At 47.1% G+C, this 18,267-nt stretch overlaps 1 protein-coding gene across 2 annotated transcripts in view; it reads right to left on the bottom strand.

Annotated features, from left to right (window-relative positions):
* Positions 1-18,267, bottom strand: part of LOC144153762 (N-acetylglucosamine-6-sulfatase-like) — a 134,521-nt gene that overhangs the window by 96,323 nt on the left and 19,931 nt on the right. For both annotated transcript variants that reach the window (XM_077685473.1, XM_077685474.1), the window contains exon 2: positions 4,422-4,579. In XM_077685473.1, coding sequence (XP_077541599.1) covers positions 4,422-4,579 — 158 coding nt within the window. The remainder of the gene's footprint in view (positions 1-4,421; positions 4,580-18,267) is intronic.

Raw genomic sequence — 18,267 nt, 5'->3', positions numbered from 1 at the left:
GCCAAGCCTTGGTCAGATTGTCTGATAGAGAAGTTAATTTTCTGCCAGTGCCATTTCAGCAGCTCCGCCGAAGCATAACACGATTTCTCCTCTCTTTTTTTCCGGTGTGTGCATTAAAGTGAGCTCCATGTATGGTTTTTCGGTATAATGCATTTGATTTGTTTTCACCCCACCCCCTGTGTCATCTTCTTATCTTCGTCCATCGCCTTGGCGCCGCTAAAGCAGGATGAATAACTTACATCTGCCCAATGGAACTTCCTCTACAAGATAACTAGATGCAACTAGCCAACTACAACCGGTGGATAATCTGTCATTTTCTTCTTTTTAATAACAATTGACAGGTTGTGTTACGTTATTTATTTATTTATTTATTTATTTATTTATTTATTTATTTATTTATTTATTTATTTATTTATTTATCTCGACAAACTGCAGTTCTTTTCAACCGTGATACCGCCACTAAGCTTCGCTTGCCGCTGGAGACACACCTTGACGCAGTTTCTGCTTGCACCACTTTTTAGCCAACTAGTTAACATATGGTACAAAAGCTAGCCTACTTTTCGCAAGCGTTCCATTTTCGTGCAGAATGAGGATGAGTTTCCTGTATTTAGAGTTTTATTTCGTTTAATATCTTTATTATTCGTTAGGTTTTTTTACGCATTCAGAAGTGTGTGCGAATGAGCAGGACAAATATCTGCGGGGCACTCAAGTCCGCTCACATGCTGAAAATGCGAAAGCCTGGCGATAGAAGACTGTCAGGTTCGGGGGACAATAATAAAAAAAAATATAATAAACTGTGAAAACGAGACTAGTTTATATATACCCAAAACTCAAATAAGTACACACAGAAGAAACAAAAACCGCTAAAGAATAAGAGGGAACCATAGAAAGCTAGCGAACAATGTGGAATCTAGCGACAATGCGGCAGAGCGAACGGTAAAGGGTTCAAACAAAAGGAAAACAGTAAAAGTCCGGGAATGAAAAAAGTTAGTAGTGGCTTAGCTCCGCTATGCCAGGATATGCGTAGCGTGAGCTAAGGTTCAAGAATCCAGTCCAATTACCCGCCGCGGTGGCTCAGTGGCTAAGGCGTTGCGCTACTGAGCACGAGGTCGCGGGTTCGATTCCCGGCCGCGGCGGCCGCTTTTCTGATGGAGGCGAAAAGCAAAAACGCCCGTGTGTACGAGATTTCGGCGCACGATAAAGATCCCCAGGTGGTCAAAATTAATCCGGAGCCCTCCACTACGGCGCGCCTCATCGCCTGCGTTGCGTCGGCGCGTTAAACCCCAACAATCAATCAAATCAAATCAATCCAGTCCAATCCAGTCCAATCCAGTCCAGTCCAGTCTAATCCAGTCTGGTCCAGTCTAGTCCAGTCCAATTCAGTCTAATCCAGTCCAGTCCAGTCCTGTCCAGTCACTGCTCCTCGCGCATGCTCAGCATGGCTCTTCACGAGCCACGCGAAACTTCTCTCAAGCGGCTCCGGTGCAGCGTCAGACTTGGCTACCGCGCAATTGAGGCGCACACCTGGGAGCGCGCCGGCGCCAGTTCGTCTGCCGCGGCTATGACGCAACATGATGCAACACAATCCACTTTAATCCAATCCAAATCCAATCCGATCCAAGCCAAACCAAGCCAAGCGAATTCCATTCAATCCAATGCCCCTCGCGCTTGCGCAGAAGGGCCCTTCACGGCACACGCGAAACTGCTCAACTTCGGCCGTGTAGCTTACGCTACAAACGTCACAGTACGTGCAAGCTGCTGGAACGGGTTTGTCCCACACGTCCAAGAAGCAACGCTGTGGTGTTGCGGTGTTGCGCAGTCCAGGCGACGTGTCGTGTCCCAGCGGTAGAGTGCACTCCGAGCTCACGTCGCGTAGTTGCAGACGCAGCTCTCTTGGAGCGTCGTGGTCATCTACCGATGACCGGCGAGACGACTTCCTTGCGGAGGAGATTTCCTGGAGGTTGCGCCTGTGGAGGACCTCTTGGGGCACGGCACGGGTCCGGTCGCCCGCCCGCCGCACATCCCGGTCGCTCTCCATAGTTCTATACTCGGTGACAACTTAAGAACGGCACCGGAAGTTGGCGTTGTGCCTTATCACCGTATCCGGATGTTTCTCCACGCGGCGCAAGTAGGGCATTACTGGGAATATTTTGAACATGGCGTGAGCCGTTCCCGTGATTTTTTGGACTTAATATGCTTATATACGACTCCAGTGACGAGACGACAAACAAACTGCGTAAGACAAGTAGGCAGACGATATCACGCATTCATAGCAAGCCCCTTTAAAAACGCGCGCGCACTGACATCATGGGTCCGGCGCTTTGGCGGAGTGATACACTACATGAGGTGGTGCGGTGCTTGAGTTGTAACCGAGTATAGTCACTGTTCTCCCGGTGTTCTTCTGTGGCTTGCCTCTGCCCGCGGGTCGCTGTCGCTGGCCGCTCCTGATTGGCTGGTGGCCGGCGCGAGCTCGTGCAGTGGTCGCGAGCACTCGGCGCCGTAGCTGGTGTCAATCAACTTGGCGGAGTGTCTCGCGCGTGTCGTCTGCTTCGTAGTTTCTTTTCGGCGTCTTCTTTAACCGGCGTTTGTTTTTGTCCTTGCGAATTCTTCGCATGACACAGACTCCGCTACTGCCAATTCTATTTGCGTCTGTTTCTTTGCCTTTTGGCATGAATTAATATCGTGAGCAGCCGCGTAGTACGCCACAGCTCTGCATGGCTTGGGTGACCCTCTTCTCGCGTACCGTCACATTCACGTGCAACACTGCAGGCAGTATTCTAACTTGGTCCAATCGCTGCGAACGCTCGGAGATAGCGCGGCGCTTCGGTCCTACCCTGGAGACCTGGGTTTAGATCCCATTCCAAGATGTGTTCGTTATTTCTTGTTTGCAATGGCGACCATTTTCTGTAACGGAAAACTGATTCAACGAACTGATACAACGCCCAGAAACTTCGTTTTTTCGTAAAATGAGCCGCTTAAGGGGGACTCACCACTTAACATTTCTATGGGACACACTGCTTCATCACCTACGGGATTAAAAACCATCGGGCACGAATACGACAGGTTTTACAAATACACACAGACGTTCACAACGGGATATTTTGCTCATTTTAGGAATATGAGTCACCTGTAAATACACGAAACTCTCATATGCCACACATCTACCGCCATCTAGGCAGAACTGCATGTGCCAAAATTTGATCCTTGTTTATTTTTTATTTCATTAAACATGTGGCAAGTTTATAGAAGAAGGAAACTACGCCGTTAGGAATGTTTCAATAGATTTGCAAACCTATTCTTATTCGGACACGATGCTGTTTAAGCCTGTGGCCCATGAATTAGTAAGGCCCATAGGAGTGCGGTCATATGAGTCTGACTCCTTAGGGCTTTGCCTCTAAGATTACGCGACACCTAAGCACTCTTCAGGATGTAGTGAATGCAAAAGCAGTTGTGTTCAGGTGTTGAAAACACTAATTCCTGTATTGCGTGCGTCGCGATGTTTCGCAGCCGCTGTTGGTGTGGGCGGTTACCCGTCCTTTACCGCGCACACCAAATCGAATAAATTCGTAGACGTGTCGCGCGGAAGATGGAGCATTAGTTCCATGCACGATTCAGCTACGGTGTCTGGTGTGCAGTGGTGCGCATGCGTCGTTTCATTGTTAACTTCACCACCCTTTTCTCTGTTGTGGCGTTTTCTTTCTGTTTCAGGTACTATGACTAAGAGGCTCCGCCAATCACTGTTTTTAGCCCTACATATACGCACTTAGAGTGAACGTGCTTTGCTACTCCGCTAAGTTCTAGTTCTGCAATTATAATGTTCCTGTAGTCGTGAGTGCACGTTATTACACACGCTTAGAATGCGAAGCCAGAGTAGTTCAGTCAGCCAGAGTAATCGAGCTGTCGTGGTGCAGGTGTTCCGTGCTGGTCCCGCACTCGGGAGGACCACATTTCGTATCTCACCCGGACGGAACCTGCCCAACCTGCTCTCAAATCAATCACTCGCTTTGTACATGGGGCCTTTTCTGAGAAATGGGGCGTCATTCAGAGCAGTCATGCAACTGCTTTTTACTCTTTGAGCGCTGCGACCTCGTTATCGCACGCTACCGCGCAGACTGCATTTTTGACGAACGCAGTGAACTAACGCTGTCGCATTATTAAAAAAAAACGCGGGCGGCCCATTTGGGAATTTAAGCAGGTACGGTGAATACACAGTTTGCAATAAATGTTGGTGACTAAAAGAAAAATAAAGAAAATTGCATTAGCTACGCGAAATAGCCTAAATAAAAAACTTTGCAGTCAAGCACTTCCTGCTTTCGAGCACTATTCATTTACTCACAAAGGCCAACATAAAGTGCGAAACACGAACATTTTGAAGGGCCTTCCGCTATGGGCTTTCGTTATAAGAGAGATTCACACCTCACCATGCTACCAAGCTCCAAGTCGAGGTCGTCTGTCAAAACCAGCACCATGTTTGGCTTGACCGTCTGCGCGTTTGCAAGGCATGCTGCTGCCCATGCCAACAGCAACAATTTTGCCCCAGCGAGCATACTTTCGAGGCGGGTTTTCCGATGAACTGAACCTGGAAGAATACATAGGCAGAATTATGTAGGTTAGCAGCGGGCTTACGCAGAACACCAGCTTCCTGAAATTAAAAATTACTAAGCTATAAATAAACACAGTTCAGAAATAGGTTATAAACTGCACTAGGCCACACCTGAAGTTTTTAAGCGCATGGCTGTTCCTAGAATCCGATTAAAAGCTGTGAACTTGACATCGCGTCATAAATAGAAGAGGCACCTAAGGGACCGCTCGAAGGCCGGGAAACCTAGGAAATTTAATGCCCTTAGCGTAAGCCTACCTCTTGTCACTTTGGTGCCCGTGCACGTCTTCCGGTATCTCCGCAAACAATGAGAGCGCAAAGTGCAAACATGTATAGCCCGTGAGTTTCAGCAAATGGGGCACAAACGAAAGCACGGAGTTTCCGAAGGGGGAAACGATACCATCACCCGAAGTAGGATTCTTTACGTGGCTACGCGAAACAGGATTTCACGTCGAGATTTTTAAGGTGCCTCAAGGCGGCAGGTATTGCGCTCCTCTCGAGTAACAAGGCTATGCAATTCTTGAAACACCCCACACTGCACGCGGTGGGAACACATGACGCTGTAGGGCTCTTTCATCATAATTAGAACGCGTTGTTGGGAGAGTTCGTCCATGGCTATAAATCATGGTTCAGCGTAGTTCCGGCGAGAAGAGTGAAAAAACTGGATGGACGGGCTCGTCCTGTCTTTTCACTGTCCTTGACGTAATATGCAGCGCTAAACCGCTTCATACTTTTCATCACGCTCTGTGCTAAGCTACATGGCAGTATCTGGAGTATGATTAGTATGAATCCTAATGTAAAACGCCTATCGATCTTCCTGCTGGTCATTACCGTCTGGAAGGGAATGGGAAACATCTCCGGTACCGACCGGTACTGACGAGGGCAGCTAGGCGTATTCGCGTCGCACAGTAGGCCGACGAGCGAGGTCGTAACACCGTTCCTCACGAGGCCTTATGATGCTTCGTGTCACTTCTCCCAGGCAATATAAGCGCTGTGAGGACCTCTTTTCTGTACTCACCTGGAACGAAGACGCTGAGGTGCCCAAACTGAGATGTGAAAGATATTTAAAAACAGCGCAGCCAGGACAAGACTAAAGACCGAGGACACGCAGGATGAGCTCTGCACACCAACTGGATTTTTAACTCACACGCCAAGAGTGTGCACAAACAATGATGCCGCAAACACGAAAGAAGTATTCATACAATTTTTAGCAAAAAATCAGCATAGCCCAGATTCGCGCAGGCGGCAACTGGTTCACATTCGGATTTCCCATTTCTTTTTTCGACGCGTACATAGACACAATGCTGGCGCAGATGCCGACTCAAATTGAGGTCTTACGCTCCGATGCTGCACATGAGCTCTGAGGCGTGCTGAAGTAGAGGTGTGCGGAATCCGTTACACCAGCTGGCAGTTTTTATGTGCGCCGATATCTCCACCCGCGGGGACTTCCGTGATTTCCCCTCGACACAAAAAGCAGGTGGGATTTAAAGGGGCCCTAAACAGGGTCTAAAGGTGGCGATTTTACGTGTGCATAAAGTGGAGTAGTATCCAAGGGACGTGGTGCCGCAAAAATGGTTTAAAAGCGTTTACGTTCATTAAAAAGGGCCACCCATAAGGCCTGGAGCTCTTACGGTCTCATCGCGCCTCCAAAGCACTGTGGAGGCTGGGATGTCACCGACCACGCGCGAGACCACCTAGAGAAACAGGGCAAGCTTCGAGGTACGCGCAGCCTTTGGCTGCGCTCGGCGGTACGTCACACTTATGTTTCTCTAGCAGCCGTTGCGCAGGCTGCTCCTACAACTGCCGCGCGGGGCCGGTCGGGCCGCTCGAACTACCCGGCGACCGTGCTACCCTCGTCGCCCGTGGTCGCGTCGGCACGCCAGTTTTAGAATAGGGGAAACGAGCGTTTGAAGGCGAGGTGGGCAGGTCCCAAACCCAACATGCTCGCTCACGACAGAAATTGAAGATTTACAGCGACAACTAGCGACACACTAGCGTTTCCGCATGCGGCACTGTCGCTGCCAACAAGTCCCTGCAAGGCCCCGACGCTCGGAAAAGGCTTAGCGCCGCCGCATTTATACATACAGTTACCGCTTTACGAATCCGCGCGGATGACGATCACCAGCGCGGTCTTTCTCTTCTATATCCCCCCGCTCTCACGCATTTATAAACTGATTTTGAGCAAAAGTCCCGTTGTTGCGGGCGTTGACATGTTTTAGCTGCTGTGGTGTATGCCGTATCGTGCATGCACGGCAGAGCGGGCTCCTTGTCGACCGTGCTGGCAGATGCTTGCCGCGGTCGCGCGAGTAGCGGTGTTTCCCGCTGCAGAGACACTCCGTATTCTTCAGCGTTATTCATTTTTTGTAAACCACGCCCTACGAGTACAAACTCAGCTATGCTCGTGTGATGGATAGCGAAAATCGACATTCCTCCCTACCAAGATGCGCCGCGCCGCCGGTGTCAGAACGCCGCTCGCCGGGTCCGCACGCGCGTTTCCCCAGAGCCGGGGAGGCGTTTCCCAGTCAGCACAGCCAAGCGACGCATGGTGCCATCTAGGGGCATGTTTGAAGCTATGTCCACGTGCATGTGGCACTCAATTTAATCCCTCTGAACCGCTTTATCTCGAGGTGTAGTAGTTAATTCCGCTCCTGCGAAGCCGACATCCTAACCCGGGTTCAAATCCCGTTGCCGCTTTTTTTTTCATTCCCTCTGAACCGCTTTATCTTGAGGTGTAGTAGTTAATTCCGCTCCTGCGAAGCCGCCATCCTAACCCGGGTTCAAATCCCGTTATCGCTGAATCGCATCTACTTGCTCGGCAGCCACTGTTTATTTATTTATTTATTTATTTACCCTCAGGGCCGGAAGGCATTACAGAGGGGAGTGGTTACAATCTACAATACAAACATAATAAAAAAGCAGTCAGTTACAATATAAACGCAAATAAAGCAATCAGTTTGTTATATAAAGATACATTCATATCAAGTAAATAAACAATTCAGGTAAATAACAAAAGCAGTTAGATAAAATACAAACGCAAATAAAGCAGTCAGTTTGTTATGTAAAGATGAGTTCACCTTATTATACAATGTTAGGTAGGGTATCGTGAAAAAAATGGTTATCAGTAATCGATACAACTTCTGCAGGAAGGTGGTTCCAGTCTCGTGATGTACGGGGTATAAATGATTGCGCGAACGTTCTCGTAAGACATGAATTGAGACCGACTTTGTGAGCGTGATCAATGCGATGGGAATGGTAGGACGGAGAGGGAATTAATTTATGGCGTAGCTCATTATGATGATATAGTTTGTGAAATAAGCTGAGGCGAGAAATTTTACGACGAGTCTGTAGTAACGGCAGGTCAAGACTGGACTTCATGGTTGTTATGCTGGCTGTACGGTTATAATTGGAAAGAATGAAGCGTGCAGAGTTATTCTGGACCATTTCAAGACGGTAGGTTAGTTTATCGTGACTGGGGTCCCATACTGATGAAGCATATTCTAATTTAGAGCGCACTAATGTTTTATACAGTAGTAGTTTTAATGATGATGGTGCGTTATGGAAGTTCCTACGCAAGTACCCCAGCATTCTGTTAGCGTTATTAGCAACATATTCCACGTGAGCATCCCACGCTAGGTTAAAAGTAATATGGACACCTAAGTATTTGTAAGAGTCAACGGATTGCAAGCATACGTTATTGAGGTAGTAGGAACATCGAGTTACGTTAATCCTAGAAACATGCATGACTTTACATTTATTTGTATTCAGTTCCATTAGCCAGGTATTACACCAGTTAATAATAGCAGAGAGATCAGATTGAAGTATTCGACTATCATTTTCGCTGGTTATTTCCCGAAATATAACACAGTCATCTGCGAAAAGGTGCAAATTAGAAGACACGACATTATGAAGGTCGTTAATATAGATAAGAAATAAAAGCGGACCAAGGACGGATCCTTGGGGTACACCAGAATAAACATTACTTAGTTTGGAGGTATGGCCGTTAGCTGAAACAAATTGGGTACGATTAGTTAGAAAATACTCAATCCATCTAAGGACATTCCGATCTATGTTTAGTTTTCCTAGCTTATGGAGTAGTAAATTATGTGATACCTTATCGAATGCTTTTGAAAAATCCAGAAAAATACAGTCGGCGTGTGATGAGCGATCTAGGATTTGATGCAGCTTATGAGTTAGCAATGCAAGCTGAGTTTCACATGAGTATGATTTGCGAAATCCATGTTGTGCCGATGTGAAAAATGAGTTTGATTCTAGGAATTGTACCAAGTTGGAGTAAATTACGTGTTCTAAAAGCTTGCAACAAGTACTTGTAAGAGAAATAGGACGGTAGTTAGCTGGATTAGATTTGTTCCCCGATTTGTGAACTGGAACCACCTTTCCGATTTTCCATGATGTGGGAAGACTGGACATATCTAGTGATTGTTGAAAAATTTTTGTTAGTAGGATGGCACTGTAGGTGGACGTGTTTTTTAGAAATTTTGTTGTGATGTTGTCATAACCAGGGGAGGAATGATTACAAAGACCACTAATTAATTTATATATACCAGCTATGTCGAAAGATATTTGAGGCATGATGGTGTAGTTATAGTGATTTGTCACAGGAAGGTAGTTGTGTGTTGCATCCGAAAAAATGTTAACGAATACCTCTTGCAAGACAGTAGCACTTTGATCTTCAGGGATCGGGTTATTTGACGGGTCAACCAAGCTAATTTTTTCAGAATATGACGGATTAATAGCTCGCCAGAACTGTCTAGGGTTGTTTTTTAGCATGGCTGGTAGTGTATTGGTTAAAAAGTACAATTTGGCATTTTTAATAGCTGAAACATAAGCATTCGAATGAAACATAATGAATGAAGCATTCGCTGAAACATAAGCATACGAGTGCTGGGCACTCAGGGCGTGCCCCTGTTTGAAATTTCAGCGTCTACAGGTCCAACGAGACGAAAGATCCAACGAGACGAAATGTCCAACAGTGGGTATTCCGTCTCGTTGGATCTTTCGTTTCGTTGGACATTCAAGCTCAATTGGACATTCCGACTCGGTGGATCCTTCGTCTCGTTTGACATTCAGGCTGCATTGGACCTTTCTTCTCAGTGGACCTTTCATCTCGGGGGATATTCAAGCTCTTCCATGTATATGGACGTCCGAAGCCCTCTACAATCACTTTCACTAACCAATTCAGCAACTTACTAGCGAGAACGTCTGCGTTTGAGCTGGGAGTGTATAACTTGGCCTAAGTACATGATAGTCTAAATTTAAATAATCTCCCGGCATTGGCCTTTCCGCGTCGTCAGGAACGCTATTTCCGAACAACAGCTTCACGAACACGAAATTTCTAGTTTACGACATATAGGCTATCACTGTCGTATCGACTGAAGAACGGCCACAATGAACATTTTTTTCGGATGCGCTGGGTTCTCCTTTATGCCTGTTGGCGCGTGTTCGGGTGTGCGAGATTTATTCAATTCCTCTTAGCAAGAACGCGCCAATCTCCTACCTAAAAATATCTTCCTACGAATGAACTCAACATTCTTACGTCGCATGGACACGTGCAGCATTTAAGATTGCGTACCGGAATTCTGCGAACCTCACTTCCTCCATTTTGCACTTTGCTATTTTCTTTAAAAATTTAGATGGGTGCGCGGGAGTGCACAAGTCCCCTTTATATCATTCAAATCACTTCACTCTTTCTTTCTGGAACTATTTATAAATATCAGAAATTGTCCCATTTTACTGCGCTGCCTTTCAATCCTGCGCAAGACTGTGCGCAATACTGGGCTCACCAGAGTGAATGAATAAAGCCCGAAAGGCTATGTTTGGTTCATCTGTGATGATTCAACTGTTTTAAGGAACTGAGTAAGCTAAATAACGGCGGGATATTAACCCTCAAGGGCGACAGTCCAGTGTATTTCGCCACCCTTCTACAAAAGTGTTGTTCTCGGGCCTCAATTTCCCAGCGACCGACATTACGCTGTTGGGACGCGGTTCGGTGCAAGCCTATCGAGTTCTTTGTTGCAGCTGCAAGACGAAGCTCGGTGATTAATTTTTGTGCACTTCTTGAAAGAACGGAAGGTACATATTTGTTTTTAGAAATGCGGCGGCACATTTTAAGCAGTCTGTGGGACGTCTGAGCATGTATTCGATGGTTTAGCGGGCGGCAATATATACCTGCGCGATTTCTGTTGGCCGTGGTTTCGCCAGAGGGTTGCGAATAACCCGCCAAATTCTTCAAGCATTTAAATGTGACTAACTGAATTCAAAACAGCGCAAAAAGACGGGACAAGAAACGACGACACCCGGCGCTGGTTTTTTTTCAGGTCTTTTTCGCTGTTTTGAATTCAGTTAGTATATACCAACTAGCACAAACAACCGTTCTAAGGAAGTTCAAATGTGACGGAGAAAGAATGTTTTTCGTAAAGCAGGAATATGCACCCTCAACAACATGATGACCACAAACCTAGGCGGACCACCTGTGACGTTGCTCCATACACATTACCTTGTGTATGGCAGTCGAATTACTTAAGAAGTAGTTAGTAAACATGGCGAGGTTACTTACGGAGATTGCAGCCTGGAGTCCCTAGAACAGGTTTCGACCACTCTCAGTGCGTTTACGCGACTTTCTTAGTAGGAAAATTAATTTAAATGTGCTGTCCTAATCTCTTCATCCACCTTGCCGATTTTCTATGACGTTTCTATGACGTTTCTATGACGCAGTGCCCTCAGCTACGGCGTGCCTCATCGCCTGCATTGCGTCGGCGCGTTAAACTCTACAATCAATGAAATCAATTATGACGTTTTGTATAACGCTTAGGTATAAGGTATATGAGCCTTATAAGGCTCAGCTTGACTGCGCCTACTGCGTCTCGCCGACCTTAGGCCGGCCGCCGGCTTAGTTTGTAGTTGGCGCCATGCATTCCTCACGGGTGAGTTGCGCGTGTGCCGGAGGAATTGCCTTACGGGAGAGGCTGTAGTGTTGTAGTATATGTATGTATGTGAGTGGGATGTTTTCTGTCTTGTCTGGTTTGGGTTGGTCTTCCGCTGGCGCCCGGAGGGTGACGCCTCGGGCTATCGCATGAATGCGTTCATTGCCAGGGAGACAAGCATGCCCAGGTGTCCAGATCAGACGGGCCGGTGGAGTGTGTCGGTTTCACTGCAGGATGTGATGGGTGTCGGGGCGATTCGTACTGGCGAATAATTTCGGCATGCCTCTTGCGAGTCGGATATAATATTTATTGTGTTTCCTGAAGGGCCAGTGCTGAGAGAGAGTGCTATTGCATACTATTCCACTTCTGTGCTGTTCCCGGTGCGTATGGTGGCTGATGATGTCGCCTCACCCCTCCAGTCGGCTACCGCTGCTACCTTGGCGTTTATGGCTGGGTAGTCTGCTGCATCCGTACAGAGGGTGTCGGGGTTACTGCCGTATATCCAGTGCAAGGCCTTAGCCCGCGCGGCGCTCGTCCCGGCATGATGTTCTGGATGCATATTTCTGGGTATGGGTGATACTGTTATTATCTGCGTCATTTCGTGTTACTGCTGCAGTTGTTGCGGCCGTCGCAGAACTCGCATGGCATTTTTTACGTGCGAATGCAATTCTTAAGCGAGCCTGAATCGTCCGCCGCCGTCGTCCGCATAGCAACAGCTGCGGGTGCGCGCGCTCCTCGTCTTCCTCCTCGTCTTCCCAAGCAACGGGGGGAGATGGGCGTGCGCTACTCTCCTCCTCCTCTCTCCGCTCAGTGACTGCGGGTGTTGGGCGCCTCCTCTCCACTTCGGGCGGGAGAGCTCTCGCTCGCGTAGCGGGCGCTCCGCATTCCGACGCGTGAGGGCGCTCGTGTAGCCCTTGCCGTAACGGCGGGCGCTACTCTCCTCCTCCTCTCTCCGCTCAGCGACTGCGGGTGTTGGGCGCCTCCTCTCCACTCCAAGATCACGATATCCGCCGTAATCGCGCAATCAACAACCGTATATTCGCACTTACACACTCTCCCCCTCGGGGAAGTGCGAGGGAATTTTTCTTCTTTGAGGCTTTAGAACCTAAATACGGTATTAGCGACTGCATAAACAAAGGAAACCGTGTTTTTTTTGCGCCCCTCTCTGCAATGCAAACACACACACACACACACAAGTTCAAGAAAAAAAAACGGTTGGTTGCGTCTTAGCAATTAGGGTGTATGGTATTCTTAAAATTCCAACTCGATTTTTTTTCCTGGCATGTACAATGTTCACAGTACTCTTCGTGGGCTCCACTTTCACCAGCAGCTCAATGATTGGCGAAAACTGGAGAAAGTCACACATTGGTGCGACGATTCGGCGCGGAGCTCAGACTAGTCTAACGGCATTGCTGACTTTGCAAAGATTGATATTAAAATGCATTTATATAACAATCTCATTTTAAACCATTTTATCTCTACATTACGGTACCTCAGGGCATGAATAAGGTACCGCGCTAGTGAACCCGAAGTTACGGCTTTATTCCTGGCAACGACAGTCGGCTTTTCCAAGTAAAAACAAGGCAGCAGAACGATAAATTAACATAAGCAAAAACGTCCATGTAGCATAAGTTTTGCGCGCGTTCAAATCAATTAGGCATCATAAATTGGTCCGTAGCCCCTCCTCCCACTTCCACGGCTCTCCACAAAGCCTCGAAAATGCTCTGACATATCCATCGTCAACTGAATCTGAACACTTCGAAAATGTTTCTCATCTTCGGATCGCCTTCCGTCTATGTAATACACTACAACTGTACAATAATGAACGGCTTTATTTGAAACAACGGAGCGAAAAAGTGACAGGGCTGGTTGCCGATGCTGAAACGATTCAATTATGCATTGCACTGTCTCTCGAGCTGCTTTTGTCTCCACGTTTATTCCCGTCAAGCTTAACTTTATTGAAGTTCTTGAATGCGCCGGCAAATTCAATAGGATATATCGTGCGTTGGTTTCAAAGAAAATGGCGAGTGCAAGAAGTGTGTTTTTCTAGCTAACAGGTAATTACCGAAATATGATTTTCTAACGACAATCTTCTCGTGTATCTAGGGATATGACCACACTGTGTTTGAGGAACCTAACGTATTAGACCCTGACGAATTACACTACTCAAATTGACTACTTTATTGTTTGTTTTATTGACGGACGATATTGCTGAAATTGACCAGAACATCGCTGGACAATACGCTCATGTTTGTGCTGCTGAGCCCGAGGTTACGAGTTTGATTCCCGGCCGTGGCGGTCGCTTTTCAGATCTAGGCGAAAGCGAAAACGCCCGTGTGTTCGAGATGTCGGAATATGCTAAAAATTCCCACGTGGTCAAAATTAATCCGGAGCCCTCCCTTACGGCACGCCTCATCGCATGTGTAGCGTTGGCGCACAATCAATCAAACAATCAATCAATCAATCAATCAATGTGCTGACCTGTAACAGGTTACATGGACGCAAAACTGAGTCCTACATGCATAAGACTAGCAAAATTGTCGAAACCGCCAGTCAAGTTTCACGGGGAAAAATTTTACACTACTGATTCAAACACATCGCTAACCGCTTTATCTGAATGAGTGCACTAAAGTTATATTATTGTTGGGCCTTTCGTCTCGGCGCATCTTTCATCTCGATGGACATTCAGGCTCGATTGGACCTTCCGACTCGGTGTATCTTTCGTCTCGTTGGACATTCAGGCCACAAGCGGAGCAAGCACTGCCAGCCAAAGCAGCGTCAAGTTTCTCGGGGAAGGTACTAGCTGCAGTTGCTCATGTACGTCTATTGATACTCACAGTAGTTTGAATTTTAACTATGCCTTTTCTTAAAGAAGTTTGCGTAATTGTTCGCTTTGTGGTCGCTTAATGGTTAGTTTCTTCGCGTCCGTATGGTAGTAGAGGCATGCTGAACCAGCCACTGCATTGTTAGCTTGCTTGCACGTTCGCGTAAATCGTGAATTGTCCCGTCAAAGATTTTCTCTATACGTGTTACGCAATTAGTGACTTTCCCACTGAACGGTGAAGTGGCATTTTCACACGACTATATGGTACACAGTAAGAAATATATTAGTATTTAGAATGACCTCTTCAGGTTTTAAATAGGCACAGCCAGCCGAAGTCAAGGCACTCCGAACTAGGAATGCCTTCCACTGCGCGAGGCCCACACATCAGCATCTCCTCGATAAATGAAATTATTTTCTCTCTCTCTCTCTCTCTCTCTCTCTCTCTCTCTCTCTCTCTCTCTCTCTCTCTCTCTCTCTCTCTCGCTCTCATCACACAAGTGAATTACCTATTAATCAATAGGCCGCCATAAGAGCCAGAACGTCGACGAAAAAAGTTGTACATGACATCTTCGTTTAAGTCTCAAGATGTAGGACGCGATAGAGTTACTTCGCCGTGGAAGGACGTTTCGGAATGGGGTTTCTGCATTTACGATCTATGCTGCAGGATAATTGAAGGTCAGCGAAAAGAGAAACACAGTAGCAGCTAGAGGTTTTGATCGCCGTGGCCCAGGAGAGACAGATCCATCTGGGTTTCTGTGGCTTAAAGGAGTGGTGACACGAAATTTTCGTGTTACACATTTTTTTCGCTGCTATGAGCACCTATTCGCCCACTAATCAAGAATGACGCATTAGATGATCGATCGCAGCGTAAACAATCCTTTACGGGCGCGTTTATACGTGTCAGTTCCGGTTTCGACAAAACGATCGCCGAGCGGCCGTCATGACAGGAGGTAGCACCTGACGTCACCATTCTTGTCGCACCGCGGACGGTCTGGGCACGCGCACGAGCGAGTGCACGTGCTCGCCCGGACTCGCCGAGGTCTTCACCATCCCCGAGTGCTCAAGCAGCATGATGTCAGTGTCAAAACCATGAAGTGGACACACGATGTAGAAGTGCGCGCCCACCACAATCAGCGGTTCGGCTACGTCACGGGAGCCCCGACGTCGGCAGTTTGGGGCAAGATGATGTCATGTTGGCCCGCTGCGGGCGTTACCGTGCGGGCAGAGATTAAAATGAATTTAAAGTATGTTATACTGAACCACTACTGTTGAAACTTTCTGGGAGATATTTCCTGATAAAAAGGAAGCGTTTTACTCAGTTATCTCAGCTATCAAATTTCGTGTCACTACTCCTTTAAGATGTCAGCTCGAAAGGTTGCAGCGGCTGGGTTTGGTCACTTTGAGAGAGAAAGCGGCAGGGTCAGGGATTAACCGCTTATTTCGTAGCGTTGTGGCCTGACTGAAGGTTTTGGTACTTTAACGGAGAGAAAAAGACACACGCAGGCACGCACACACGCGCGCGCGCACGCACGCACGCACACACACACTACTTCCCTTCCCCTGCACTGGGTTGTATGCAGATGAGCTCCCTGCCGAGCTCAAAATATCCCAGTGCCTTTCCTTCTCTTGTCACGCCAACCACCAACCAAACCAAACAAATCAAAACACACACACACACACACACACACACACACACACACACACACACACACACACACACACACACACACACACACACACACACACGCACACACACACACACGCACACGCATATACAAAGAAAGAAAGAGAGAGAGAGAGAGACCTGTGTTGAGTATGATTTGTTGAAGTTTGGGAAAAGGGAGTAAAGAGATGGTAGGACCCGAGGTCCAGAGCCCCAGTATCAGCTCACGCTGATCAGGAGGTGACGAGCTGGTCAGAACAGCCCATGTGTCGATATAAGTGGTATTTCCCCTGAGCACATCTTTGAATATGACGATGTTGCGCTGACGAGAGTCTGTGTGTCCCCGTATTTAGGACACTTAAGTCAATATCGGACATTTCCTACCATACATTTTCGCCAATGGATATGGGTTTATTTATATCCTGCGCACAGTTCGCAATGTTTTGGCGTTCACATCCCAGTGGGGATGATATGCGGGATGGGGAAGAATGATATTCCTACGCTAAGGACGACGAACCATTCTAAATATTTTTAGGAGAGGGGAGAGTCGTGGGAGAGTCGTAGTCAACAGGAAGCACGGCATGTGACTTGACGTGAATCTTGGTCGGCTGCGTCGTTACTTTCCAAACCCTTTTGCACAGGTGTTAAGGTAATATCAACTCTGATCATTATAGATTGAAGAATCTTTCTAAATCCGTTAGGTAGCCAAGAGCCTAATGGGCTTTGGAGCATGTGTATGATGTTTAAGTATCTTTTGGACGTTACTCTATGCGGACCACCGGTTGGCTCTGATTTCAGCTTTTTGCGTTGCTGGGTGTAGGGTAGTATTGGCGTCAAAGCGTTCGCAACAGTAGCCCACTGCGAAAACTGTTGCCTTCGTACTTTATAACGCCCCGGTGTCGGCGTATACTGTTTCCGTAGTTTTCGAACCTTTCTAAAATAATTCTATCCCGTGTTGTCGTCTGTCCTTCGGTAAGTTTGGATCTGCTTTTCGGTAGGGGGAGAGCTAATATAGATAAGTGCTGGATCGGTGACATATCACAACGTCCAGCCATTTTATCTTTCCATGCCTGCGGATATCCCGTAGGAGGACCGGGCTGAATTTTAATTATTCCAGACGCTCCTTTCGTTCTATGAGAGTGGCTTCTCTGATCTCGTCAATGATATTAGAGGACGCAATTTAAGTACCTTGCAGTGATCATAAAGATTGGGAGGTTGAAGGCTGCCCTATATATTGTCCTGACGATAGTGTTCATTTAGCTTTCATCACTGTGGGTAAGTGTCTGGTACGGCAGGCTGAACGATATCCGACTAATGATCAGCGCCGGCGTAAGTTTTGTCGTTGCCTCTTTTTTTTTAGTCGTGCTCTTTTCCTGTAAAAGCCCGTTTTACATTGTGGGCCAAATGCACAAAGATATCCTGTATTTTGGCCATTGGTAGATCGTCTCTGCCGCCTCTGGAACCTGGCGAAGATTCGAACGTGACTGGTTTAAAAGCGCAGTCGTTGTACAAGCTGTAAGTTTGGTGCAGCAGGAAACAATACCAAGAGAATGCGGAGCGTTCGTGAGCACGTGCCTCGCGCCGGCCACCGAGCTTTTCCAGCACGCACAATAGCGTCAGCAAAAAAGAAAAAAACTAACAATGCTAATCGCATGCTTGGCTACATACGTCGTAACTTACCCTTAGCCCCTGTTTCCTTGAAATTACTGTTTTATAAAACACTAGTTAGGACTAAACTCGAATACGCTTCCGCTATCTGAGATCCACACTTATTATCGCTCTCCTCATCGCTTGAATCAATCCAGCACCGTCCCTCTAGTTTCATTGTTTCCAACTACTCTCGGACAGCTAGCGTTTCATCAATGAAAGCAAACCTTAACCTTCCCCTTCTAACAACTCGCAGGAAAATTACACGCTTAAGCTTTTGTCACAAAATGTTCTACACTAACCCAGATATTAAAACTGACATTGTTTCACCTCCATCTTACATTTCCCCACGCTTTGACCACAGATTAAAGGTTGCAGTCCCCAACTGCCGGACGAATTTACGTTCCAATTCGTTCTTACCGAAGACAGCATCGGACTGGAACAGCCTCCCCACCTCCATTGCCAGCAACCCTGATCCTGTTTCCTATAAGACGGCGATAACTTGATTTGTATAAACCTTCCCACTCCCCTCTGGAACGCCTTTCGGGGCTTTGAAAGTATTGAAATAAATTAACAAATAAATAAAAAGAGG

The sequence above is a fragment of the Haemaphysalis longicornis genome, unplaced genomic scaffold, assembly GCF_048455015.1.
Source record: "Haemaphysalis longicornis isolate Haplotype H1 unplaced genomic scaffold, Haemaphysalis longicornis Haplotype H1 scaffold_9, whole genome shotgun sequence".
NCBI classification, from domain to species: Eukaryota; Metazoa; Arthropoda; class Arachnida; order Ixodida; family Ixodidae; genus Haemaphysalis; species Haemaphysalis longicornis.
This window is presented reverse-complemented; position numbering and strand designations above follow the sequence as displayed.